Source organism: Podarcis pityusensis (genome assembly GCF_964106645.2).
Source record: "Podarcis pityusensis genome assembly, chromosome: 1".
In the NCBI taxonomy this organism is placed as follows: Eukaryota; Metazoa; Chordata; class Lepidosauria; order Squamata; family Lacertidae; genus Podarcis; species Podarcis pityusensis.
The window spans coordinates 76,833,744-76,859,764 of NC_138028.1; the positions used below are offsets into that span (position 1 = coordinate 76,833,744).

At 42.7% G+C, this 26,021-nt stretch overlaps 1 protein-coding gene and 1 long non-coding RNA gene across 7 annotated transcripts in view; one reads left to right on the top strand and one right to left on the bottom strand.

Moving 5' to 3' along the window:
- Positions 1–1,512: 1,512 nt before the first annotated feature.
- The window catches only part of AP2A2 (adaptor related protein complex 2 subunit alpha 2), a 91,867-nt gene continuing 67,358 nt past the window's right edge, over positions 1,513–26,021 (bottom strand). Inside the window, exons 7-22 of one of the 5 annotated variants that reach the window (XM_081011262.1) lie at positions 24,312–24,420; positions 23,653–23,803; positions 21,579–21,747; positions 19,791–19,928; positions 18,999–19,181; positions 16,363–16,460; positions 15,538–15,769; positions 14,968–15,141; positions 13,571–13,734; positions 11,731–11,811; positions 10,112–10,194; positions 9,790–9,889; positions 4,890–5,042; positions 4,534–4,650; positions 3,062–3,131; positions 1,513–1,746 (exon numbers count right to left, since the gene is read on the bottom strand). In XM_081011262.1, the coding sequence (XP_080867388.1) occupies positions 1,528–1,746; positions 3,062–3,131; positions 4,534–4,650; positions 4,890–5,042; positions 9,790–9,889; positions 10,112–10,194; positions 11,731–11,811; positions 13,571–13,734; positions 14,968–15,141; positions 15,538–15,769; positions 16,363–16,460; positions 18,999–19,181; positions 19,791–19,928; positions 21,579–21,747; positions 23,653–23,803; positions 24,312–24,420 (2,241 nt within the window). In that variant the 3' untranslated portion in view covers positions 1,513–1,527. Of the gene's footprint in view, positions 1,747–3,061; positions 3,132–4,533; positions 4,651–4,889; positions 5,043–9,603; positions 9,890–10,111; positions 10,195–11,730; positions 11,812–13,570; positions 13,735–14,967; positions 15,142–15,537; positions 15,770–16,362; positions 16,461–18,998; positions 19,182–19,790; positions 19,929–21,578; positions 21,748–23,652; positions 23,804–24,311; positions 24,421–26,021 lie in introns of those variants that run through there. The other 4 variants (XM_081011263.1, XM_081011264.1, XM_081011265.1 and 1 more) reach the window with 4 other exon arrangements.
- On the top strand, positions 1,684–13,412 carry LOC308480316. Of its 2 annotated transcripts, XR_013988030.1 has the most exons (3): positions 1,684–1,808; positions 2,859–2,977; positions 13,246–13,412. It is a non-coding gene; the product is annotated as an uncharacterized lncRNA (long non-coding RNA). The 2 variants fall into 2 exon arrangements; XR_013988031.1 differs by having other exon boundaries at positions 1,754–2,977.

The window sequence follows — 26,021 nt, forward strand, 5'->3', positions numbered from 1 at the left end:
AGAGATAACCAAAGATGTAGCTAAGAACCAGTGCCAGAATTTGCCTATTGCCCCTTCTACCTCCCCCCCCCCCTCTTTTGCATCGTGTATTTGGTATTGCAAGCCTTAGGACAAAGACTGTTCCATGAATAATCTTTGTAAGCTGCTCTGGGAACTTTTTTAGGCTGGAGGGTTGGGTATAAACACCAATAGTGTCATTACATAGTTTAGTCACCAGGTGGCAGTGGACTGAGATGTATCTGTGTGGAATTAAGGAGTTTCCTTGTTTAAGAGAGACGGACAGACAATAAAAAAATTTGTCTGGCTTCATAGCTGGTGTGTCTCCAAAATCTTCCATGGCAAGTATAAACTGGTGTATCATTACCACCTGGCTTAGTTTCCACCGCTCACAAAATGACATGGACTCATTGTTAAAACCGTGTTTATGGAAGACAATCTGACTCGGCTACGAATGATCGCCAAAGAAGAAGACAATGACCATGAAAAAAGTAGAGCTTTTTGGAAAAGCAGTGCTGTACGTTTTAGTACAACAGCATTTTAAAATAATCCAGTTATCATTTAGAATGAAAATGAAGTATACTTTGGGCTGCACATAAGCATAAAAGGGGAGGGGGGATAAGAAACAACTTCCACAAAGGTATCACGCAAGCAAATAAGCTCCCTACGTAGGGGCAAGAAGAAAGTGCTAAAGATGTATGAGCATACAGAGAACGTCCTACCAGCTGCTGCTACTGAGAGAAGCTGGCAGAAGGGTGCTCATCCACTTGAGGCAAATGAACCTGAGAAACATGGTGACATGGGAAGCTGCATCATAAACAGATCATTGTCTAACTAGCTCAGTACTGCCTACACTGAGTAGCAACCACTCACCAGGATTTCTGACAAGTGTTCCACTACCTGGAGATGCCAGCGATTGAACCAGGCATCTTCTGCCTATGAGGCATGTGTTCTATAGCCCTTTACTTTTAGTGCTCTAGAGCAGGGGTCAGCAAATTTTTTCAGCAGAGGGCCAGTCCACTGTCCCTCAGACCTTGTGGGGGGCCGGACTATATGGGGTGGGGGGAATGAACGAATTCCTATGCCCCACAAATAACCCAGAGATGCATTTTAAATAAAAGCACATACCCTACTCATGTAAAAACACACTGATTCCCGGACCATCCACGGGCCAGATTGAGAAGGTGATTGGGCTGGATCTGGCCCTCAGGCCTTAGTTTGCCTACCCATGCTCTAGAATGTTCCAGTCTAGTTCAGCAGAGGCGCAGACCTGCATGTGGCACTGCACACAGGCAAATTAGTCACAGCGAAGCAGTTTTTACCACTTGTCTGGCAGGTATTATTTCCAAAGCAGGGTCTCAAAAGAATGCATTATGTCTTAGGAAGGAAGCAGAATAATTGCATAGCTGCTGGAACCATAGAACAGCCGCAAGATATTTCACTCTGTCTTAGCTGATTGTTCCTAGAAAACAACCTCATACATAATATTGGCTGATGCACGCTAGAGTCACAGAAGTGGGCATAGTAAAACTATGTGGTATATTTAAAAAAATCTCTTCCGTTTTGCTCTTCCACACTTTCAAAACATTCAGCAAGTAAACAAGAAGCCATTACCTGTGCCTGCAGGTTGGGTTCAAGACGCATCAAACATCCAATCTGGAATGATTTTGTGTGGATTATGCCGGCTCCGACAAAGTTAGCAGGATTGGGATCTACTTCTTCCAGTAAAGCTGTGCCAAAGCCAATAATCTGCCAAAGGAAAGCCAAAAAGGGGATTTGAACCAGAGACCAGGAAAAAGAAAGAGCAGGTGGTGAGAAAGGAAGGAAAGGGGCCTTACAAAAGATGGGCTTGATCAGACATGCTGAACACACAGCAGGTCAAATGGTGGTCAACAACCTCCATGCAGCCTCCCACATCCAGACTCCTGCATTACAGGACTACAGTGTTTGAACTGAGACTCCACAGATACATTCTTGCAGGAATGTCTCCAACTGTAGTGGGAGCATATCTGTGGAGCAGTGGTTCTTGCACTAGATTTCCCCCAAAATGCCTTGTATTGGACTCCTTGCATGCTTTCAGAATGGGTTATTTAAGTATCAAGAGCTCAGATGCTTTGACTGCTGGCTACAACTCATGAGGCTCCTACCTACAAGAAGCAGACAATAGACAGACATCTGGAAGAACCACCCTACAAAGTCTAGGCCAGGCTTCCTCAACCTCAGCCCTCCAGATGTTTTGGCCTACAACTCCCATGATCCCTAGCTAGCAGGACCAGTGGTCAGGGATGATGGGAATTGTAGTCTCAAAACATCTGGCAAGCCAAGGTTGAGGAAGCCTGGTCTAGGCACAAACAAGCCTTTCTGCTCTGACAGGAACTGGTAACATTTGGCAGTTTACATTTCATGTACTTCCCCCTACCACATGATTTTCTCACATTAGGCATAGATACCTGCAGGAAGAAAGCCTATTTATTATGTGCAGGTCTCTATGTGCAGAACCTTCCCCAGAACTTAGCACCCCAACTGCACATAGGCATCTCCACTGCAAATATCCATACCTCAGTTGTGTGTGTAAGTGGGCTTGTATGTAGATAAAATTTCCTGTATGCTTCTCCAGATTCTCTTTTGTCAGAAGTGAGCAGTAGTCAGAGAAAAGGCTCACAGTTGTCCATGGAATGATATCCCGAAGTCAAAGCTCATGTCCTTTGGAGGGGCTAGGAAAAGAGCTTTTTTATTCTTATTTGCCCAGAACTTTAAAAAATACAGTTTAAACTGGGTTTGATTCTGCTGCAGTGTGTGTGTTTTTACATGCATTTACATTTTTGTTTTAACATTGCTTGACACATTTTATTTTATTGCAGATGATTTTTATTTTCTGGCAAAGCACCCTGGGAGCAACAGCAATGAAGTGTGCAGGTTATAAATGCCCAAGTAGCAATGGTGATAATGATCTCAATCGTGGGATCATCACCTTGTGATGGTGAGTAATCTTACTCGGCTATGAGTGATAGCCGAAGAAGAAGGAGGAGGAGGAGGAGGAGGATAACAGCCACCTGCTACCCACCTTTGCCTTTGTAATTTCGGTATCCATTGGATGGTTTGCTTTAAAGATGTTCTGCACTTCCTGTTGAGGGCTGCAAAGTAACACCAAGGTTAAAGTAGTTAACATTTGCTTTGGTTTTACAGTACAAACATGAGAGAGTTAGGCAGCATTTCATATAGAACCAGCAAATTAGGGGTGGTTAAAACTGAACCTATAAAAATTGAGGCTTGAAGCAGTTTTTCGCTGCAGGGTTACATCAGCTTCCTCCTGCCTTCACAAAAAGGACATCATTCAGTCAATGAACCAAATATTGATTCAGCAGTCTGTTTTGCCTCCCTCCCTCCTTCCACCCAACAACCCACCCACAATTCAGGTAGGCTGCCCACTTTTTAAAAATCAACTAAAATGTTAAATTTACATGTAAACTTATCAAGCAGGACCAATTTTTAAAACACTGCAAAATTACCCCGGGGATTGGGGAGAGGGAAAGATGTGGATCATTATCAATTACTGACAGGAACATTCAGCAGATCTGGTAATTGACACACATGCCCTGGTGACACCCAAACTGGATAACTGGAACACGCTCTGCATACAGTGTCCTCTGAAACCCTTTTGGAAATTTAAACTGGTGCAAAATGGTTTTGGGAGTCTACTTTACTGATCACCTCACTCCAGTTTTGTTGCAGTGGCTCCCAGTGTTTTCCCAAGCACAATTCAGGCTGCTGGTTCTTGCCTACAAAGCCCTAAACCATTGAAGAGGAAGCTGTGGCCCTCCAGATGTTGTAGACTCCTGCCATTCCTGACCACTGGCCATTCTGGGTGGTCCAAAGGAAACTGGGAGTCCAACAACATCTAGAGGACCACAACCCCCACCCACCACCTCAGCCCTAAACTGTTTGGGAACAGGATATCTGAAGGTCTGCCTCCTCCCATATAATCCTGATCACCTGCTGAATTCAACACTGGAGGTCCTGCTATATGTTCCAACATTTTCTGGAGGACAGTTGGTTGGGATACTTTTCTACTGCAGCACCCAGATCATGGAACTCTCATCCTTATAAGCTTCAGGCGCGTTAGTATGCTGAACTTTTGATTTCATTTAATGTTTCTCTCTCTCTCTCTGATTTAAAAACTCATCTTATCTATATACTATTTTTTAGTGATTCTGGAAATGCTTTTATTAATGTTTAGTAATTTTATAAGTTGCTTTGGATTTATTTATAAAGAACAGTAGGGTTAAAAAAATAAATAAAAGAAATGTATTGTGCACAGCTAGCTGTGGAAAAATGCAGGACTTGTCCTTCTCCAGTTCAATCCTGCAGAGACGTTAGTACAAAGGAGGTCAATGTTCTTCTACATCAGCTTGACTGATGAAATAATTTACACCTTCATACACCCCTGGAAGGGCTCAAGTTAATGGGTAGGCACCACCAGACTAAAGCAACACAGCATGTGCCATTAATGGCTGTGCAGGATCTGAACCATCTTACCTGCTTAGCTGCTTCCACCTTTGGAAGAAGTCTTGAGCGGCCATTTCTGTAGGCTGGAAAAATTTGTTCAGTGTGATGGGAAGCTTTACAGAAATGTTTTGCAACGTTCCTCCATATCTGAAACATTCAAACAGCAACAATTTAAACCTTTGAGGACCTTTGAACATTAGGAAACAGTTGCCACAGGTTTTTCTTTTTTAAAAAAAAAAGTCTTCAAAGGATATAGGCACAGGTGTCTGTTGAATTAAAACTCCACCCCAAAATGTGGTTCCGCGCCCCAATCGTTCGGTTTCATTTGTTTAGAAGGCAGTCCTTACTTAAACCCAACACATATAGACCCAAATTAAGAGTTGTACCTGAACTGAATATTTAGGGCTGGTGCTTCCATGAAGTCCGATATGCACTCAATGTTTACTATCTGCTGCACCTGAGCACCTCCCTCCACAGTGGGATCAACTGGTTTCGTCTGCAAATTCAGGCGTGGCAGGTTAAGGAAACAGGCTATTTGGCTAACTTAATATTGGGAAAGTGCTGCCATAAAAGTCACAAATAACCAAACTAAAACATGAGACATTGATTACAAAAATGTGATTTAAGTGCTGGGGGGGGGGGTGCAAATAAATAACAGCCGCAAGGGAGCCTGAGCAGCACCAGGACTGCAGGGGGTGGCAGGGGTGCATTTTCATAGGTTCGTGGAGTAGAAAGGGACATGGGAGTCATCTAAGCCCAACCCCCTGCTCCTTCCAGGATGCAACCACAGCATCTCAGGACCCAGACAGATGACCATTAAGCCATTGTTTAAACAGCTCCAGAGGAGGAAATCCCATCACCTCCCAGGGAAGCCTTCTGTACTGTTGGATATATAGTTCTTGGCATTAGGAAGTTTCTCTTTAAATGGTTTAGCCAAAATCTGCTTCCTTGCCATTTCCAATCATTGGTTCTAGACCGGCTCTCCAGAGCAGCAGAAAGCAAGCCTGCTCCATCTTTGGTGCAACAGCCCGTCAGGTATTTGAATCATAGAATCATAGAGTTGGAAGAGACCACAAGGGCCATCGAGTCCAACCCCCTGCCAAGCAGGAAACACCATCAGAGCACTCCTGACATATGGTTGTCAAGCCTCTGCTTAAAGACCTCCAAAGAAGGAGACTCCACCACACTCCTTGGCAGCAAATTCCACGGTCGAACAGCTCTTACTGTCAGGAAGTTCTTCCTAATGTTTAGGTGGAATCTTCTTTCTTGTAGTTTGGATCCATTGCTCCGTGTCCGCTTCTCTGGAGCAGCAGAAAACAACCTTTCTCCCTCCTCTATGTGACATCCTTTTATATATTTGAACATGGCTGTCATATCACTCCTTAACCTCCTCTTCTCCAGGCTAAACATGCCCAGCTCCCTTAGCCGTTTCTCATAAGGCATCGTTTCCAGGCCTTTGACCATTTTGGTTGCCCTCCTCTGGACACGTTCCAGTTTGTCAGTGTCCTTCTTGAACTGTGGTGCCCAGAACTGGACACAGTACTCAGGTGAGGTCTGACCAGAGCAGAATACAGTGGCACTATTACTTCCCTTGATCTAGATGCTATACTCCTATTGATGCAGCCCAGAATTGCATTGGCTTTTTTAGCTGCCGTGTCACACTGTTGGCTCATGTCAAGTTTGTGGTCAACCAAGACTCCTAGATCCTTTTCACATGTACTGCTCTCAAGCCAGGTGTCACCCATCTTGCATTTCTGCCTCTCATTTTTTTTGCCCGAGTACAATACTTTACATTTCTCCCTGTTAAAATTCATCTTGTTCGTTTTGGCCCAGTTCTCTAATCTGTCAAGGTCGTTTTGAAGTGTGATCCTGTCCTCTGGGGTGTTAGCCACCCCTCCCAGTTTGGTGTCATCTGCAAATTTGATCAGGATGCCCTTGAGTCCATCATCCAAGTCGTTGAGAAAGATGTTGAATAAGACCGGGCCCAAGACAGAACCCTGTGGCACCCCACTAGTCACTCTTCTCCAGGATGAAGAGGAACCATTGATGAGCACCCTTTGGGTTCGGTCAGTCAGCCAGTTACAAATCCACTGAGTGGTAGCATAGTCAAGACCGCATTTTATCAGCTTCTTTACAAGAATATCACGGGGCACCTTGTCAAATGCCTTGCTGAAATCAAGGTAGGCTACATCCACTGCGTTCCCTTCATCTACCAGGCTTGTAATTCTGTCAAAAAACGAGATCAGGTTAGTCTGACATGACTTATTTTTCAGAAATCCATGCTGACTATTGGTGATCACAGCATTCCTTTCTAGGTGCTCACAGACTGTTTGCTTAATGATCTGCTCCAGAATTTTCCCTGGTATTGATGTCAGACTGACTGGGCGGTAATTATTTGGGTCCTCTCTTTTCCCCTTTTTGAAAATAGGGACAACATTTGCCCTCCTCCAGTCTGCCGGGACTTCGCCTGTTCTCCAGGAATTCTCAAAGATGACTGCCAGTGGTTCTGAGATCACATCTGCCAGTTCTTTTAATACTCTTGGATGCAGTTCATCTGGCCCTGGAGACTTGGATACATCTAAACTAGCCAAGTATTCTTGTACTATCTCCTTAGTTATTCTGGGCTGTGCTTCCTCTGCTGAATCATTTGCTCCAAATTCTTCAGGTCGGGCATTGTTTTCTTTATCGGAGAAGACTGAGGCAAAGAAGGCATTGAGGAGTTCAGCCCTTTCTGTGTCCCCTGTTTGCATTTCACCATCTTCTCCTCTGAGTGACCCCACTGTTTCTTTGTTCTTCCTTTTGCTACGAACATACCCATAAAAGCCTTTTTTGTTGCTTTTAACCTCTCTAGCAAGCCTGAGTTCATTCTGTGCTTTAGCTTTTCTGACTTTGTGTCTACACGTGCTGGCTATTTGTTTGAATTCCTCTTTGGTGGTTTCCCCCCTTTTCCATTTTTTGTACACATCCTTTTTTAATCTTAACTCAGTTAAAAGTTCTTTAGATAGCCACCCTGGCTTCTTTAGGCACCTTCCATGTTTCCGTCTCATTGGTATTGCCTGAAGTTGTGCTTTTACTATCTCCCTCTTAACAAACTCCCAGCCATCATGAACTCCCTTTCCTTTTAGTGTTACTGTCCATGGGATCTCACCCAGCACTTCCCTAAGTTTTATGAAGTTGGCTTTCTTAAAGTCAAGAAATTGAGTCCTAGTATGCTTGGCTGCTCCTTTACGCTGTATAGTAAACTTCAGAAGAGCATGATCACTCGCACCTAATGATCCTTCCACTTCTACCCCACTAACCAGGTCATCAACATTGGTTAGGACCAGATCTAAAATGGCTGTTCCTCTTGTTGCTTCTCCCACTTTCTGGACAATGAAGTTGTCTGCAAGGCCAGTGAGGAATCTGTTTGACCTTATGCTCTTGGCTGAGTTTGACATCCAACAAATATCCGGGTAATTGAAGTCCCCATTACTACTATCTCCCTTCCTTTTGCATGCTTGGCCATCTGTTCCAGGAAGGCATCATCTATGTCCTCCGTTTGGCTTGGGGATCTATAGTAAACTCCCACAATGAGGTCACTGTTATTCTTCTCTCCCTTAATTTTGACCCAAATGCTCTCACTTTGGCTTTGAGGTTCTAAATCTTGGATCTCTTCACAGGTATACACATCCCTGACATATAACGCCACTCCTCCTCCTTTCTTGTCTGGTCTGTTTCTCTGAAATAGATTGTATCCCTCCATTATTACATTCCAATCGTGGGACTTATCCCACCAGGTTTCAGTGATGCCTATTATGTCATATTTAGTTTGCTGTACCAAGAGCTCAAGCTCATCTTGTTTATTTCCCATGCTTTGCGCATTAGTGTACAAACATTGAAGTCCATTAATCATTCCCCCGTGACTCTTATTTAAGGATTTTTTCCTCCCACCACTAGGTCTGCGTGCTGTTTGCTCCATTTGGTCTATGACATTTGGATGATCATCTTCATCAATTGATAGACTCCTACCTTCAGGAGCACTGTCTCCCTCCCCCACATTAGTCAGTTTAAAGCCCTCCTGATGAGGTTTCTGAGATTTTTGGCAAAAACATTCCTCCCAACCGTTGTGAGGTGCAGCCCATCGCTTGCCAGAAGTCCATCTTCAAGAAACTGCAGTCCGTGATCTACGAATCCAAACCGTTCCTGTTTACACCATTTGCGAAGCCAGCTGTTCACTTCCACTATTTTTCCCTCTCTCCCTGGGCCACGTCGTTCAACTGGGAGGACAGATGAGATGACAATTTGTGTATTTAATTGCTTCAATATCCTGCCCAGAGCCTCGTAGTCTCTTTTGATCTTCTGGAGGCTATTGCTTGCAGTGTCATTGGTTCCCACATGAACCAAGTGGAAGCACCTCCTTTTCAAATGGAAAAATCAGGCATGCACCTACTCACGCACCCTGCTCTTTGCATCAAGAGGGAAGCCCCCTGACACAAACAACAGTTTGAGGGGTGCATTTTGCCAGAATCACAGCAGCGGATAGGAAACATCATCTCTATCTCCTGAACTCCCCATGGTGCTCACGATCCCCTGCAGCAGCTATTTAATATTTTTCCCAAAATGCATATTAAATTGCATTCATAGTAATAATCATAACAGACAGGTATTTTAGAATCTAAAAAAAAGTCAGGTTTGCATGACAGCTATCTTCAAGAGTAACCTGACTATATTTGAGAGACAGAACATTTGGGGGGATCCCTTGACACTAGAGGGGCAGCCACACTCCATAAACATTGTCATTTAAACAAATAATTTAAAACCAAGGAACTCTGCCTGCATAATGCCTAGTACAGTGGTACCTCTGGTTACGAACTTAATTCGTTCCGGAGTTCCGTTCTTAACCTGAAACCGTTAACTGAGGTACCACTTTTGCTAATGGGGCCTCCCACTGCCGCCACACGATTTCTGTTCTCATCCTGAGGTAAAGTTCTTAACCCGAGGTACTACTTCCAGGTTAGCGGAGTCTGTCACCTGAAGTGTTTGTAACCCGAGGTGTTTGTAACCCGAGGTACCACTGTAGAGAGAAGGGACACACTTTTCTAGGTCAAACACAGAACCAGTCTACCTTCCTGACATGATTATCCTTAAATCACCTTTCTCTATATTGTGGTTCCCCAAGAAATGCAATGAACACTTTTGCCCAATGTTCTCCAATTCTTCCTACTGAACTGCAGTCCCTGCAGCATACAGGCTGATTCCTGCGCTTAAGAACAATATTTATTTCTCTTGTTAGCGATATCAGGTAACAAAAGGATATTAGCCTGGAGTTCATCTGAACAGATTAGCGCTGGAGTAAAATTCAAAAATTGTGTTGAAGTCTTATTCCCATAAAATATGAACATCCGACCTGCAAAGAAACAAGGCAACACTTATGAGCGTTTGATTTAAACCACCACCCAAGCCTACTTAAGCTTGAAAAGGAATTAATTATAATATGCAGGGCTTTTCTGACATTCTTACAAAGGCCCAGCAATATTTCGTTAGAGGCCCAAACATGACACTTCTTACAAAAATAGGACCTAAGGTAATACTGTAGAATGCAGTTTATCATAAACTGTGTTGTTCTTACCCAGGTTCTGCCGAAATTCAGATTTCAAACCAATCTGTAGCAACTGATTCTCAAATAAGACTCCGTTATTTTTGCAAACAAACCTAGAAAGAGAGAAGCAGGCACAATACAGGAATTATGTTTTAGATAAATCACATGTTGTTACCAACTGCTTTAGATAGAAAGGATGCAGTCAGACATCTGTGCACCCAGGAGTATTAGAAGAAGTCAAGAAGAAGCAAGAACCAAGATAGAATCAAAATCAAGAAGTAAGCTGTAGGTCAAATAGTCCTTGCAAAATTTGCTTTATTCCTCAACTATTCCAAGCTGCCCCAATCACAGAAACATTGGGGGGAAGGGTTAAGGAGCCACAACATCCATGCTTTGAGGACTGGGCAACTGGTAGGAGCAAAAGACTGAAGTTTGAAAGACATGACAATATCCCCTAGGGCATCTTAGAAACATTAAAATGGCATATCACTTGCTTGGTGCCATTCTAAGTATTAACTATTGCCAAGTTGGGGTAGGCATGGTGTTTTCTCTCCCAGCTATGACTAATTAGCTCAGGCTTCAAACATCAATTATCTACTAACGCAACGAATCGGAAGACAGACAGCAATGCATTATGAAGAGCTTTAGATTATGGTGGTTGCCAAATTGTGGTTGCCCAAGGCAAATGATTTTTTAAAAATGTTTTGGAATTTTATGTATTAGGTAAATTATGTGGGTAAGACAAATGGGAGAACCAGTACAAACTAGCTATGGGTCTGGGAATCTACTATGTGACCTTGGACAAAACATGCAGCCTCAATATTTCTTCTGTAAAATAGGATTGACAGCCTAGCTCACGGGAATGCTATGAGTATGCAGACCTTGCAAACTGCTTTGCAAAATTTTACTTTAGTTTAGTAAGAGTTTAGGACCCAGGCACAGTCTTGGTTCTTACTTCACTATTTTTCCTGAAGGAAAGACTAGACATTCTAGCACACTGTAAGAACCAAAGCCTCGATATTCAATTCCTTTGAATACTCATCAACACTGCAGAGCTCTATCCCAGAATATGCTGCATGTTGACTGCCACAGAGTATCATAGGGCTGATTCACAAATACGTGTGTGTGTGTGTGTGTGTGTGTGTGTGTGTGTGTGTCACTCAGCCTCCAGATGCAGGATGTGTGAAATGACAATGCTGCATTGTATTTAAAGAGATAGTTGTGTGAGGACTCCCTCATACCTGCATGTTCACCACTTGACTACAATATCAAGTAGAACCAGCCCACAGCTTTTGCAATTAGGCAACATGTAAACTTTGAAAACATTTGATCTATAATTACCGAGATCCAAAGCAATTGATGCCAGCTTCCATTACAAGCAATTCTATTGCCTTTTTTACACTCTAAAAAAGCTTGCTACTTTTCAGTTACCTTCCTGGATTAGATTTAAAAACTGGATAAGAAGATAAAAAGGTTGTTCTCTCTATGACGATTCACATGCACATTTTGATCACGCCTGCTCCAAGGCAGATCATACTCAGGCCAGAACAAGCAGTAACAAGTAAAATCATTTGAAATGATGTGCTTTTTTAAAAAAAGTAAGAGGTTGTACTAGTTGCCCAGTCCTGCAAGGATTTAGTATTGCTTACGTGTGAAAAAGCTCATCAGCATCATGCACAGCATCAGCTGGTTCCTCAGAAACCACCTGCTCATTTGAAGATAGGTCAGGACTAAAGTGAAGCAGCAGAAAGAGAAGAAAAGAGAAGAGAAAAGAAGAGAAGAGAAGAGAAGAGGCAGCACACAGAAAGGGAGAGGTTAGTTAGTAAGGAAAGGAAAACTTAGGGAGGAGGAAAAATCCCTCCTCCCAACTCCATTAACAACACTATCTTAGACCTACTTAGTGAAAAAGAAGTCCCATCGCTCAGCCCAGACACTGAGGTCCAGCTCCAAGGGCCTTCTGCTGGTTCCCTCACTGCGAGAAGTGATGTTACAGGGAACCAGGCAGAGGGCCTTCTTGGTAGTGGTGCCCACCCTGTCAACGTCCTCCCATCAGATGTCAAGGAAATAAACAACTATCCGACTTTTAGAAGACTTCTGAAGGCAGCCCTGTTTAGGGAAGTTTTTAATGCCTGATGTTTTAGTATGTTATGATATATGCTGTGAGCTGCTCAGAGTGGCTGGGGAAGCCCAGCCAGATGGGCGGGGTATAAATAATAATAAAATTATTATTATTATTATTATTATTATTATTGGCTGTTACTCCCATGTAAGTGGGTACAGGGCTGCAGCGTAAGAGCAGCATTTTCAATAGCTTATAAGAAAGACTCAGTGGGTTGTAACCAACAATGTTTGGGCACAACCGGAACAGGGCTGTGCTAGTCTAGTTCAATGGGAAGGCTGAAGTCCTGCTGCAGAACTGGAAGTCTATTCAAGCAATGTTGGGATTCCGATCTATAGATACACTGAATCTAAAATTTGCTTGCACACACAATCCTGAATTATTGAGCACAAAGAAACTCAAGTAACAATTTGAGAGAATTTGCCCCCTTGACAGTATTTGTGTGCTCTTATCAAATACCCCAGTTCTTGAAATGGCTTTGCTCAAGATTGTCCACCACGTTGCAACTTTGCAGCACTCTTCTGAGTTATGGACAGAGCTTGACATTTGTCTTCAAGCATTTTCAAGTTTTTCTACACTGCCTTTTAAGACAATGGCTTAAATTTTTAAAATAAAGGAAGACAACTCCCAAACTCAGGCTGCAACACTGCGGCATTGCACTAAGAACTTTATGTGAAGCTGCTGTCAAGTGCAAAACACTCGTTGAATCAAGAGACCTGACCAGTGATGTTTCATAAAGCTACCAGTACTTGATTTAACAGACAGAGAAGGAATGTCATTAGTTTTTGTTTTGTTTTTAAAAAGGGGGTTTCACACATGCAACAGGAGAAATTACTAAACTAGAGCAAAATAATACTGTTCTCACATAAAAATATATTGATTGTATTCATCATTTTATTACTATCTATTCCTATTAACCAGATATTTAATTAATACCATTATGATTATTCTCATTGCCATGCATGCACTTACCCTAAAGGAAAGGTGGTCAACTTGTGTCTGGTGGGCCAGGTCTGGCCCTCCATGAAATTTTATCTGTTTGCAGCCCTATCCAATTCTACAATCAAGAGAATTCAGCCAAGGAGAGAAAAATGCTTTCCAGTTATATGGAAGAGATATTTAAGATTTACAGGAAAGTGACATCCAGTGCCCAGACTATTATGTGATGAATAAGATGTCTTCCCCCAAAATAAAAAAGTGTGGCCAATCCTAGCAAGGTGAATAGTGTCGTACATGAGTTAAGATGACTTGCCAACCTTTGTTGCTCTCTCAGTGAAACATGCAAGAAGGGAACCTTGTAGTTGCTGGGAACGAGAAAGGGGGAACAACTGCTTCCCACCACTCCTATGATGCTTTGATTTATTATATACCTTGCAAAGTTATCTTCAGAACCTGGAGCTAGAGATGCGGGAGCCGCAGAGGTGTCCGAAAACACATCTACCAACAAACTGCCACTAGATGCTGGGGCTGCAACAGAGTTTGTCGTGGGGGCTGTGCCAAGTCCTAAAAGGTCTGCTGAAGGAGATGGAGTAGACTGTAAGAGACAACAGGAAAGTTCTGTGATTAAAGCATGTCTGCTGATAAGATACAAACCGGGCCATGTCCCCAGCTCACTTTCCCCATCCAACGTGAAGTTCTTTCATTAAGAAAACTGTGTCGTTCATCACATTAATTTGATTTAGCAATAACATCCCGTTCCTTGACCCACAAAGCATTTAACGTTATCAGAAAAGGAGACAAATCAATTTGAACAGTAACACGGCATGAAAACGTGAGCAGACGAGCAGTTATCACAGGTATAAGATCTAAAGGGGAAAGGAACTTGCTGAGGAGGAAAAGTCATAAGAAGAGGAAGCCTGGCATGTTGCTGTGTTACTCGCAACCCACTCCTGGATTCTCAGTATACTTTTCCTCTGAGGAGTAAACTCACAGCTTCTTACATTTTGATTTTTAGTCCCAGAGAGATTAACAGGAGTACCTGTGACTGAAAGCCACCTCATCAAGAATAGCCCAGTGTCACTCCGTTAAATCAACATGGACACATTGTTAGACTGGGAATAAGACCCACCTCTATGTGTACGTATAATATTTATATTTATAAAAATATTTATAGACCACCCTCTTATATAAAATCTCAGGGTAGTGTACAACAAGGTTTACAAATATATATATAAAATACCATTTAAAAAATACAAAATGATGATAAAAATGGCCCACTCATCTGAAAAGCTTAAACCACGGAACAGGCCTGTCAACACAAAGAAGTCTTCAAGAGACACCTGGAGGTTAGCAGTGAGGCTACCTGTTGTATTTCTGCTGGAAGAATATTCCACAGCATGGGACTGGAAGCCTGCCTGACTTCTAGTTAAAGCCCATTGGCTTCCGAAACACAAGGGACAACTAACTGTGATCTTTCGGATGATCTCAGTGATTGAGCTAAGATATACGGGCCCAGACAGTCGCAAGGTAACCCTGACCCAAGTTGTTCTGGGGTTCAGATCTCAATACAAGAAACTGGCCCAGTGGCATGGCATGACCAAAATGTATAGAAAAACGACTGAGAAAATATCTAACCTAGCCATTCATAAAGCAAATTAATTTGGATTTTGAGGTGTATCTAAATTGGCCTTTCCTGGTTGCCAGGGTACCAGTATAGCTGAGGTCTGGAAGGAGACCTCTCCTCTAGGGTTATATGCAGACATTCCATTTCCCTTATAATCAACCTGGCTTCAAGAACTGGTATCTTACGCTGCTGAAACCAACCTACCACAGTGCTGGCATTTACAAGAGTAGCTTCTGTGCTCCCATTCACATCAGAGTTCCTCTCTTTCTTTGTCTCTTCCAAGTCAGTAACTGTGTTGGGGCCCTTTTTCTTCTTGAGCTTAGCCAGAATTGAGGACTCCCTCTCTGGAAATGGGGGCATTTCTTCCAGCACAGTTGCCTTATAGGGAAAACAAGCCATAAGAGACCAGAGCATGTATACTTGGAAGAGGTAGGAAAAACACTGTGATTTCTTAAGGGAGGAATGGTGAATCTCTAGCCCTCCTGTTGTGACTAGTCTATAATTCCCATCAATCTTGATCACCGGCCATGTTGGCTGGGCTGGTAGGAGTCCAACATGGAGGATCACATTTCCCAACCTCTGTCTTAAAGTATAACCCCCACATGGTGTATGTTACATTATCCCATTTGCTACAATCAATTAACAACCCCCTTCACCCCACCCCCAAAAAAACACCAATCACAATTATGGCTGGTGTAAAAAACGGGGGGGGGGGGAGCAATATTTCTGGACACAGCTGCCAAGAATCAACTTCACATTCGTGTGAATACATACCAAGATGTCAGTACTTGCAATTGTACTGAGTCTCAAGTACTCAACAGCTCTTTGCTGCAGCTCGACATCAGCATTTTTCAGTTGGCTATCACTGCGCAGCACATCCTGAATAGTTGTTTTTATCTCAGGAAATAAATTCACAAATTTTATGTACGTAGACAGAAGCAGCGCTCTGGTTGGAACACTGCATAGGTGGAACTTTGAGTGCAGCAGGTTGAACTGGATCAAAGGGCTGGGGTGGAAGGGAGGAAAAGAGAGGAAAAGGGAACAAGAACAAAGTCACCATTAAAACTGTGAGTTGACAATGATTTGCAGCCAATCAGAAGCCGTGCCTTGGTTTTCGAATGTTTTGGGAGTCAAACGGACTCCCAGAACGCATTGAATTCGAGAACCAAGGTACCGCTGTACTTAAGTAATGAAATTTCTCTTGCCATGATCTCAGAATCCTATTTCATCCACTAGTTTACAGAATTGTTACTTTAAAGAGAAAGGATGGCTTTCTCTCCTCACAGCCGCATGTCCTTCTGCACACATTGAGCGCTATCCTAATAAATTCTCCATGGGCCATGTCAAACAAAAATGGGGTATCAGGGACTCCTGACTCAAGGGCCCCCCACTCCACTCTGGGACGAGAGGAACATAGTTAGGAGGGGCAGAGCCAAAAGCTCTGGAGATATACTGGGCAAGTGAGCATGCTGCCACAGCATGATAGAAAGATCACAAATTATTATTGTAGATAGACCGTTTTAAAATTGGCTGCATAGTTATTATGCCACAGTTATTAATTCCTTGATGCCACCCCCAGGTTCAAGAGTGTGTTTTTACCTAGATCTTGGATCCCCAGCAATCAGATTTCCAAACTCTCCCAAGATGTAGCCACCTACTTTTACCAGGTTCTCATGGCAGGCCGGTGCTTGAAGCGCCTGTTGAAGACATTTGAAGCCCATCATAAAGTTGCTAGACTCAGTAAATGCATGCACCTAAAACATTAGTGCTGATGAAGATTCAGGATTTTTTTGAATTTTTATTTGGGTGCCTCACAGTAGTGTCTACATAGGGTTTCTCCCTTTCCTCCAGGGCATCAGTGACTGTCACAACTAGAAACATGATATTGATTAGAGCAAGATTACCCACTGGGAGACATGAGGCCTGCCTGATCTCCATTGGGTTGGAAGGAATTTTCTTATAATCTAGGATTGGCTAGTGACTGAAGGTCTGGGATCCCTTGGCATGCAGCTTGGTTTTCATTTGAGTATTGGTCCAGCATTGTGCATATAGCACAGGTGAAGGGGCAAACTGGACTCACACATGGAGAGCAGGGTGGCAAGAAGTTATGAGTCTGAATCCAATAACCTACTGGTCTCTTCCAAACCGATACTAAATGGCTGGCATTATTTGGAGGATATTGTGCTGTATGTGGGGAAGATATGCTTGAACTGGAGAGAAGAGTTTGCAGTCCTCCCTCTCCCCTGCACTCTGCAACAACACTTTAAACATGGAAGTAACTTCTACCGCTCTAGGAGGAACGTTCTGTTCCATTCTGTGGTATGGACTGCTAGTTTCCTGCAACTGTACAAGAAGTACAAACACAATGGAATGAGGAAAATCCGTTTACTAGTTGCCCTCCTTTTTACTCCTGCCCAATGTATTGGAAAAGTTGTCGTTCTTAGATGTATATCCTGCTTTTTGACCAGAAATCACAAAAGGAGTTAACAGCTTTAATTAAAAATAGTAATATATTTTAAGAGAGAGAAATAAAAGAAACAGACCCAAAAGGAGGCATTTGCAAGGGGAGGTGGGAAGAAAAGAGATCCCATTTTTTTAAAAAGGTTCTGAAAGTTAGCATAATACATAAATCCTTAAAAAGTGCTTGTTAGGTACTGGTCAGTCAAAGCTCTCAGAGAAGCTTTTGAAACAAACAAATCACAGCAAAGCAGGATATAATGCTGCATTATTATTATTATTATTATTATTATTATTATTATTATTATTATTTTCTGGCATGGCCAAGTTCTTCTCTCCTCCGAAGCCACTATAAGGCTAATTTAAGAGAAATAAGAACGGCAAATAACTTTTTCACGCTCAAAACATTTTTTGCTCGTGCTATCGCAACACAACAGATTAGAGGAACAGATGGAAGATTAGCTCTTAGCAGCAAGGCAGGTTTATCTCATTGTGTCAGGGGGTAGTGCAATTTGTGCAGAAAGCTGCTCAAAACAGAGGGGTCTTATCAGAAGCCTGCAGAGCGAGGATCAGTTCCAAGTACACAACTCGTGCAAGACAGCTAGTTAATCTTGACAAGAAGAAAGAAAGTGCCAACCTGGCCTTTGAGAGGGGTGGCGGCACAGGGGTGCATATGACAATGCACTCTTGATAGCAGTGGTTCATAACAGGGAAAGAGGGCCAGGTACCCAGAGCCCTAAAAGGATTATTACCCAACCTGGATACAGCATGCCTAAGTGACAGCAGTCACCCAAGTGCAAAGGTCACGTCAGCTCAGTAGGAAGACAGCACCAGATACTGACCATCCACCCTAACAGTTATAACTACAACACTTTGGCCAAGTGCTACTTCAAACTATTGAGGTGTTTATAGAAAAGTTATTTGCATCACTAGCCAATTATAATTTCTTGGATTCAGAACTGGACTATTCCAGTCTTTCTAAATTTCATTTTTAATAAAACTATTTCAATCTAAGCATATCTGGGCAATGTAGAGAAAGCACCAGCTGCAACATTACAAATAATGAAGAGTCTTGTGCCACCTTTAAAAAACTAGCAAAATTATTATGGCATATAGGCTTTTGTGGGCTGCAGAACCCTTCATCAGATGCATTAAGTGTTATCCTGAGAGACATATATAAGAGAGAGAGAAGAAGAAGGAAGAGACAGAGAGTAGTTAACAGAAATAAAATTCAGGGAAGTGCAGGTAGTAATAATTGTGTAATTATCTGTGGCATTCACAAGACAGTTTATCAAAGTTTATTGGCCCCTTGGCATCATCATCCATCATTCATTCTTCCTCATTCTAGGCAACTGCTGCCTCATCCACCATGGATGTGCGGTTTACACAAATTTTCACATGGAACAATTCTCTCCCCCCTCACAGTGCCTCAAAAACTTTTCCCAATTCAATCTTTAGTCTAGCTTCATGTCTATTTTCATTGAGACAAGGATTTCTCCATGTAAGTAATACACCATTAGTACAATGAAAAAGTCATACCCTGTGGGTCTATTGCTAAAAATGAAATTAAGGGAAGGGACAAGGCAAAGTTACAGAACCACAGAAGTGTCAGAAGCAAGTAAGAAAAGAGCATAAATAGAAAATGCCAGCAAAGGGGAATGATGAAAGAAGTCAAACACCCACCTGGACCAGAATTATTCCTTACCACTTGGCTTTCATTACTAGTTTACAGTGAGATGCTGGAAGAAAAAGGCTTCCAAACAATAATTATGTCTTACCTCAAAGACTGTCTTTGCTGCATATCCTTGCACATCATCTCTGTTAATTACAATCTGGATGACTCTGTACCACACCTCTTCACTGACATAGTCTCCAGCGATTCGAATCAAATTCAAGATGGTGTCCACATACCAAGTGTAGTCCACTGCATATTTCTCAGCTAAAATCGCAACCTTCAGCACCTGAGCAAACATACACAACACCAACTTATGAAGCAACTTCATTCAAACAATGAATTTCTACAGCATTTAATACCTATCCATTCAAAAAAATAAAGGAAAACTAAACGCACCACTGTTCCTATATCTCTCAATTCATCCAAACTAGTTAGTATAAATACCCTCCTTAGTACAACGTATCCAATATTGATTAATACCTTAAACAAATGTAAAAGGGTGATCCAGAGACAATATATTTTAGGATCAACTGAAGTAAAAGCGAAGCACATTTTACTGTGATTAGACTGATCATATACATTAATAAACCCAGTGCAAGAAATTCTGCCATCTACTTTAAAGAGCAACCAAAAGATTGTCACCAGTGGAACCTTAAAATAAATTTATTATGGCTACTCCTCTAAAAGTCAGCACAAAGGTGACCATCTACTGGAATTAGCATTTGTACACAGTAGTCACATTGAAATTGTCAGATGCTATGTTTAGCTTAGCAAAGGTTGATGTCATCTTGCAGCTCTAAATTTATAGCAGCACTCAACGGTGAAGACAGCTCAGATGATGAGGATTATTATTATTATTATTATTATTATTATTATTATTATTATTATTACTTACAATTTCTTCTCTAATAGAATAATCAGCAGTTTCCAGGTAATTCAGCATTTCAGCTACAATTTGCTGGGCGTTGCTTCTGTCACACATGGCATACAGGAGGTCCACCGCTCTTTGTCGCACACTTACATCCCTCTCTGTCTGCAAAGGACATCACAATGGTAAAAGATCAACACAAAGGGAGAGAATTGGGGAAACAACAATTAAGACGTGTCCAAATTTTTAAGCAGACTATCGGAGTGCCCACGCTACAGATACTAGCGCCTGAATTGCACCTAGAATCAGTACCAGGCGGCATTTGTTTCGAAGTCAATAATCCTAAACAGCATTTATAACAAGAAACAAGATACTTGGCTTCATCCCAATTGGGGTCAAAGCCAGGAAAACAATTTTAAGTGGAATGATTATTTATTAAATATTACCAATTAAGAGTTCTGGATCAAGGGAAGGATAACCATGTAATGAATGACACCAAGGCATTCACCCCACCCCACCCCACCCCTGGTTGTACTCACACAAGACTCCTCAGTAGGGGGCCAACAAACTATGCAAGAAAAGTAGCAGTAACGCAGAGTTGGGGAGCTTGAGGTCTCCCAAATGCTGGCTGGGTCTCATGGGAGTTTTTAGTTCAGCAACATACGGAAGGCTGCATGTTCTCCACCCCTGGGACAATGGCTAGCAGTAGCTCAAACTAGGGTCCCTCCGGGGTCTCTCCCTGGTGCCCACAAAGCCTCTGAGCCCCATTGGTCATGAAGTGGAGAGAGTGGCTTGTCACATATTTGTCAGAAGGTGGGTGCTGAGATCTAAGGGAAGAAGGTAGAAGTGTTGACACTCTACCCTACTTCCTCTTCCAGCTCTATATGCTTTTTATGGTCCAGATGAATTCTACAGGATCCAACTTTTACCCAGATCCCTTGGAAAAGCAAAAAGAATTGCACGCACGGACACTTTCTTACTCATGGGGAGGAGCTAATCTGGGAGACAGAAACGATAAGTGAGCAGCGTGGGTGGCATCCACAGCACTTGCTCAAAAATCTAAATGATATCCTGGACCCCAAAAAAGATTGGTGGCCCCTGCTTTATACTTCGACTAGAAAGTATTAAGAACTAGACTGTGGTGACGTTGATGCATCCAAGGGCACCATGAACTGCAGGAACGGGTCAGAAAAGAACAAGGATCCAGATACAGGAGGTAGTGGGTAGTGGTGAGACCCACCAACTACTGTATTGGGTCTCTTCCCTGTGGGACGGTGATCCCCTCCCAGGGTTGCTGTACATTAATTTTAGTGGCAAGGGCAGAAGGTTAAAGCCAAGTCCAGCTCTAGCTGCGTGGCGACAGTCAGTCATTTGGGAGGAAAACAGAGAAAGAAAATTAAGCATCCTTCAGTAGAAACATTAATCCATTCTTTCTCTTCAGCTAGGTGCTTTTCTCTGGTATCCTCCTCACCTCCAGCATCCTCAGAGGCATCGTCATTCCCCTCAATTGCCCTCTGTCCTTCTAACCAACACTCCCTTGTTCAACATGTTAAATCCCAGGACAGTGGCACGGGATTCAGGCTGCAGTTCAAGCACAGGCCCACTGATGGATGTGAAGCCTCTCTTTATCGTTCATTATGTTTTAAAGAGCTTCCAATGAAGAGACCACTCTACATCCTTTTTATTGCATGAATAAAACTCTTGCTGCTCTTGGAATGCAAAGCAGCAAGCCCACACAGATACATGGTTTGATTTTGCTTTGTTTTTAAAAAATCAAGTCCAAATTTCAGGTTAATACACAGATCCAATAGTTACCTTCAGTGCATTGATAACTGTTTCTATGTGCGTTTTCACGGCCTCGTGTGAAAACTCAGAGCTTGCAAGCGTGCACATGCTTTCCAGTGCTAGGTACCGAAGATTAGTTTCCCGGTGCTGCAAGAACTGGCCTAACTGATTACAGGCACGGACAAGCAGGTTTGGCTCACTAGGCAGAAGAGAGTGTGTGGAAAAGGTAAAAAAGAAAAAGAAAAGACAGAATTTGGGTGAGGAAAGTGCATCGAGGAAAACATTAATAAGAGTTAGGTACCAAGAGGTACCTTCACTACAGGAGCTTCAAAACTGCAGCTAATACCTTTTGGAGGGTTAGTAGCAGCACAGCTACATATTGCAGGAAGTAATTAAAATTCTATTTTAAGTAATTAAGATTCTATTTTAAAAGCTGGAAGCTTATCAGGAGCTTTGCAGAGTCTGGGATCCTGCCGTGTCCTGATAACACAATGGTGGCCTCAGGTACAGTTCTTATAATAGAGGGAAGGCATAGTGACCTCTCACACGGCTCCTGAAATGTGTAATTGATGCAACGATGTGGGAGGGGCCAAGAATACTGTGACTGGAAGAGAGCCATCTTGCATCGACGGATTTCAGCCTTTGGTTGAAGTAGTAACATCAGCCCGTCTCACATCGTATGTTACCTACAGCAGCATAGGAAGCAACCTCTCCCCATTAACAGAGGAATAAAGCCAAACTATACAAGTAACAGTCTGCAAGGGGGAATAGGTTGCATAGTGCATGCCATAGATTTTAGCCAAGAATATAAAACAAATGCTTGTAGCAGATTATAAAACAATGTTCTCAGTTGTGCTATTCCAGTGGCAGCAAGGAGGTTTAAGTAGAATATATATATATACACACACACACACATATTCTTAGCCAGTTTCAAAGATTTACATGCTCTCAAGTGAAGGAGACTAAAATGAAACATAGCTATTATTTTTCTTTTTTCTTTTTTAAAAAGGTGGTTTTTTCATTTTTAAGAGGTAAGACACAGTGTGATGCACACTGCATGTGGGAAGGAAGGAATGCAACATACATCACTGAATTCATCTTCAGATTGTCTGCTTGTTGTCACATCCATTGTACACACCTCCCCCAATGTCTGAACTTACAGCCCAAACATCTGCAGGGAAGGGGCCCATGTACATAGAACTGTATGCACAGAGTCTTTCACGGAATCTGGAAACCTCGACTCCCCTGACATCAGAGGAGTTGTGCAGACATGGGGGGTGGGGCGGATCCAATGTCAGGGATTAGGCTACTTGGTGTACCCCAACTCCTTATTCCCATGTTGTTCAACACAGGAGCAAAGACAAGCCCAGTTAGGGCTAAAACAGGAGACTGTGGGAGACTTGTGTCTGGAATCAGGTGCACGTGCATCCTTAAGATGTGGCAGGGCAGAGGGAGGATAGGAGGATAGTACCAAACACTACCCCTGAAAACTTCTCAAGTCAACCGTCATCTCCTTGGCACCCTCCAGATGCTTTGGGCTATAACTCATATTGGCTGGGGTTGATGGGAGTTGTAGGCCTAAACATCTGGAAGGCATCAGGTAAACAAAGGTCATTTTATCCCAGTAGAGCTCCAAAACCGGACAATTTGGATGGAGGATGGGATTACTGAGGGGTGAAGTCTCTCCTTCCACCCCAATGTGCATGTACTACACAATCCACTGTTAGGAAATGCATGGGACATTGACTGGGTCCTGCCAGTATCCTGTTTAGTTGAGCCAAGCAACACTCAGTCATAAGTTTTTAAATGGTCTTAAGGTGAGGAAGGACTTCAGTATTACATTTAGCAAGATTACAAACTTACAACACATGAGTAATGCTAAACTCCAGAACAAAAACTACTCCCATAATTGTTTTTCACTCAGGAGCTGCTCAGACATTTGCCAGAATGACTGTGGAAAAAGTACATACTGTACCCTCTTTCAGAGAACAAAAGAATACAAAATTAGTATATACTTTCTCAGAAACCACAGATTTAGGACAAGAACTGATGCTCACATCTCAAACTGTTACTGCCAGCCATGCATTATGAATGCCAAACTTACCTATCATGGTGGATAATTAAACTAATTGCCTCAAATAGCACTGCATTCTTCGCATTTGAATGCTGTACTTTCTTGGATTTTGGAGGTTCTTGAGCTTTGTTAAGAATAGTTTCCAAACACTCGGTGAGACGACCTCGTGCTGAAGGATCTTCTGGGAGAAATAGAACGGTTAGGCAAGATCACCAGGCAATTTTGACAGCCTTTACTATCAAACCATTAAATGCCCATTAGATGGCATTGTTTCTCCAGTTTCAGAAAGCTGCATATGGCACCAGCATTTTGGTTCTGCAAAGTTAGAACCAAGTTTATCCTTCGATCATTACAGAATCACTGATATGAAAGAGCCAAGTACTGAAAATGAAACCAAAGACCACTAAATGGGTTATTCAGTTATCAAGTTTGATTTGATTATGGTGTTGCCAGAACATTTGCTCATGGTTTCAACATAATTAGACAATTAGATTGAAACCATAGTTAGAAATACTGGGAATATTATGCCTGCAGCAGACTTAGCAGTGGGGTTCATTATTTGAACCTCTCTCTCTCTCTCTCTCTCTCTCTCTCTCTCTCTCTTTCTGCAAACATGTGCTGTTTTAGTGCAAATGGCTTCTCTCCTGTGTAAGCAAAGTGTGAAAGCAGAGTGATTGCAATTACTTTACCTGGAGGTGGGTAGCACTGCAGCAGCCTTAGAAGCTTCACAGATAACCACGGCGCTGGGACAAAGTAATAGGTATAATCCTGGAGATCAGTCGATGCAGACGTCACAATCTGCAAGACAAGAACTGTTATTTTCCTGTGGCGCTTTGTCCAGCTTAATAGATAATAATAATAAGCCACAGTAAAATGATGCTGAGCCTTAAAAAACGCAAGACAAGGCCCATGAGGGAAAAGACTGAGTAAGGCAATGTGGAAGGCTTGCCAGGGAGCTCAAAGACAAGCAAGCAGCCACTAGAGAAGAAACACAGAGGGGGAAATATGCTAGAGATCGGCAAGATCATGAATATGCTGGAAGAAGATGGAGAGTCATAAGAAAGGCTCTGCGGGATTAGACCAAAGCCCCATCTTGTCTAGCATCCTGTTCTCAACCAGATTCCCATGGGCAGCTTGCAAGCAGAACATGAACGTACCACCAGTAGTTGCTAGTTAGTTACATCATAACAACAACTAGTTCACATAATAGTAGAACAAAGGAACAATAGATTGGAATTAGCACACAAGTGCCACAATTCATCATTTGTATAAACTTCAACTTCCTATTTCAATAGCAATTTAACGGGAGTGGGGAGGAACCTGGCAGCACAAGAGAGATTATCAGTGATTGCCAGTCACTTGTCTGAGGACAGACCAACAACTCAAAGCAAGAAGTGAGAGACTGTAGCTGCAAGCTCTCCATTACAGCTCTGTGTGATCATATACGCCCTCAGCAAGCAACCCCAACAAATCTCTGTTGCAGGAGGCTGGGTTGACTCAGGAAGGCTGTTAATTTGTTGTTCTGAATGATGAATGGGCCAGGATGATGGGAGCATTTCCACAAGGGAAGACAACAGGAAATTTGACAGAGGCAGATACAGCTGGGCAGAAGTTCTGGGCGAGGAGGAATTTAGAACGATAACGTTTTTAGACCAGACAACAAGACAGATTTTCCCAAACTCAGCTGTATCAAACCAGTGTACAGTGCTTGAATATGCCTTTTGTACTTTCTGCTGAGGGACAGCAGATTCTCAATTACATCATGCTTTTCAAGGGAAGGGCAGATAAAAGACTGTGCTTGAGATCTGCAGGAGGGGCAAGAAGGATAGAAAAAATCTGGACAGAAAGCTTTAAAATACTCTATGTTAAATTAGGGGAAATGGGGAAAACAACTGATGTCCACACTGAATAGCCATGACATTGTGGTGGGAAGGAAGAGGAAAGGAAAGACGATAACAGTCTTCTGCAAGAGAAAGTGAGGACTGTTTAGATTAACAATAAGCCATAAAACTATTTTGCATGGCTTGCAGGACAGAACAATCCCCTCTCCTTTCCCATACACTGTTCCGGGGTGTCTTGGAACAAGTTTAAATCCAGGGCTGGCCATACCATAAGGCAGAGCAAGGTAGCCACCTCAGCTGGCAGATGTTGGGTGGAGAGTGAGAGTGGCAGCCAGAAATTAGATAACAACAATGTGTGGGCCATCCATGCATCCCCTAAGCTGTCCTGCTGTCCTCAGATGTGGTGGCGGATATTGCCCCATTGCTGGCATTCAATGGCCAGTTCCATTTACTTCTGTGTGCAGATTCTGGGATGGAAGGGGGAGTGAGATCATCATCCAGTCCTTCACCTCAGGCAGCAAAATCTTTGGCTAGCCTGGCTGGGGTTCAAGTTTTCAA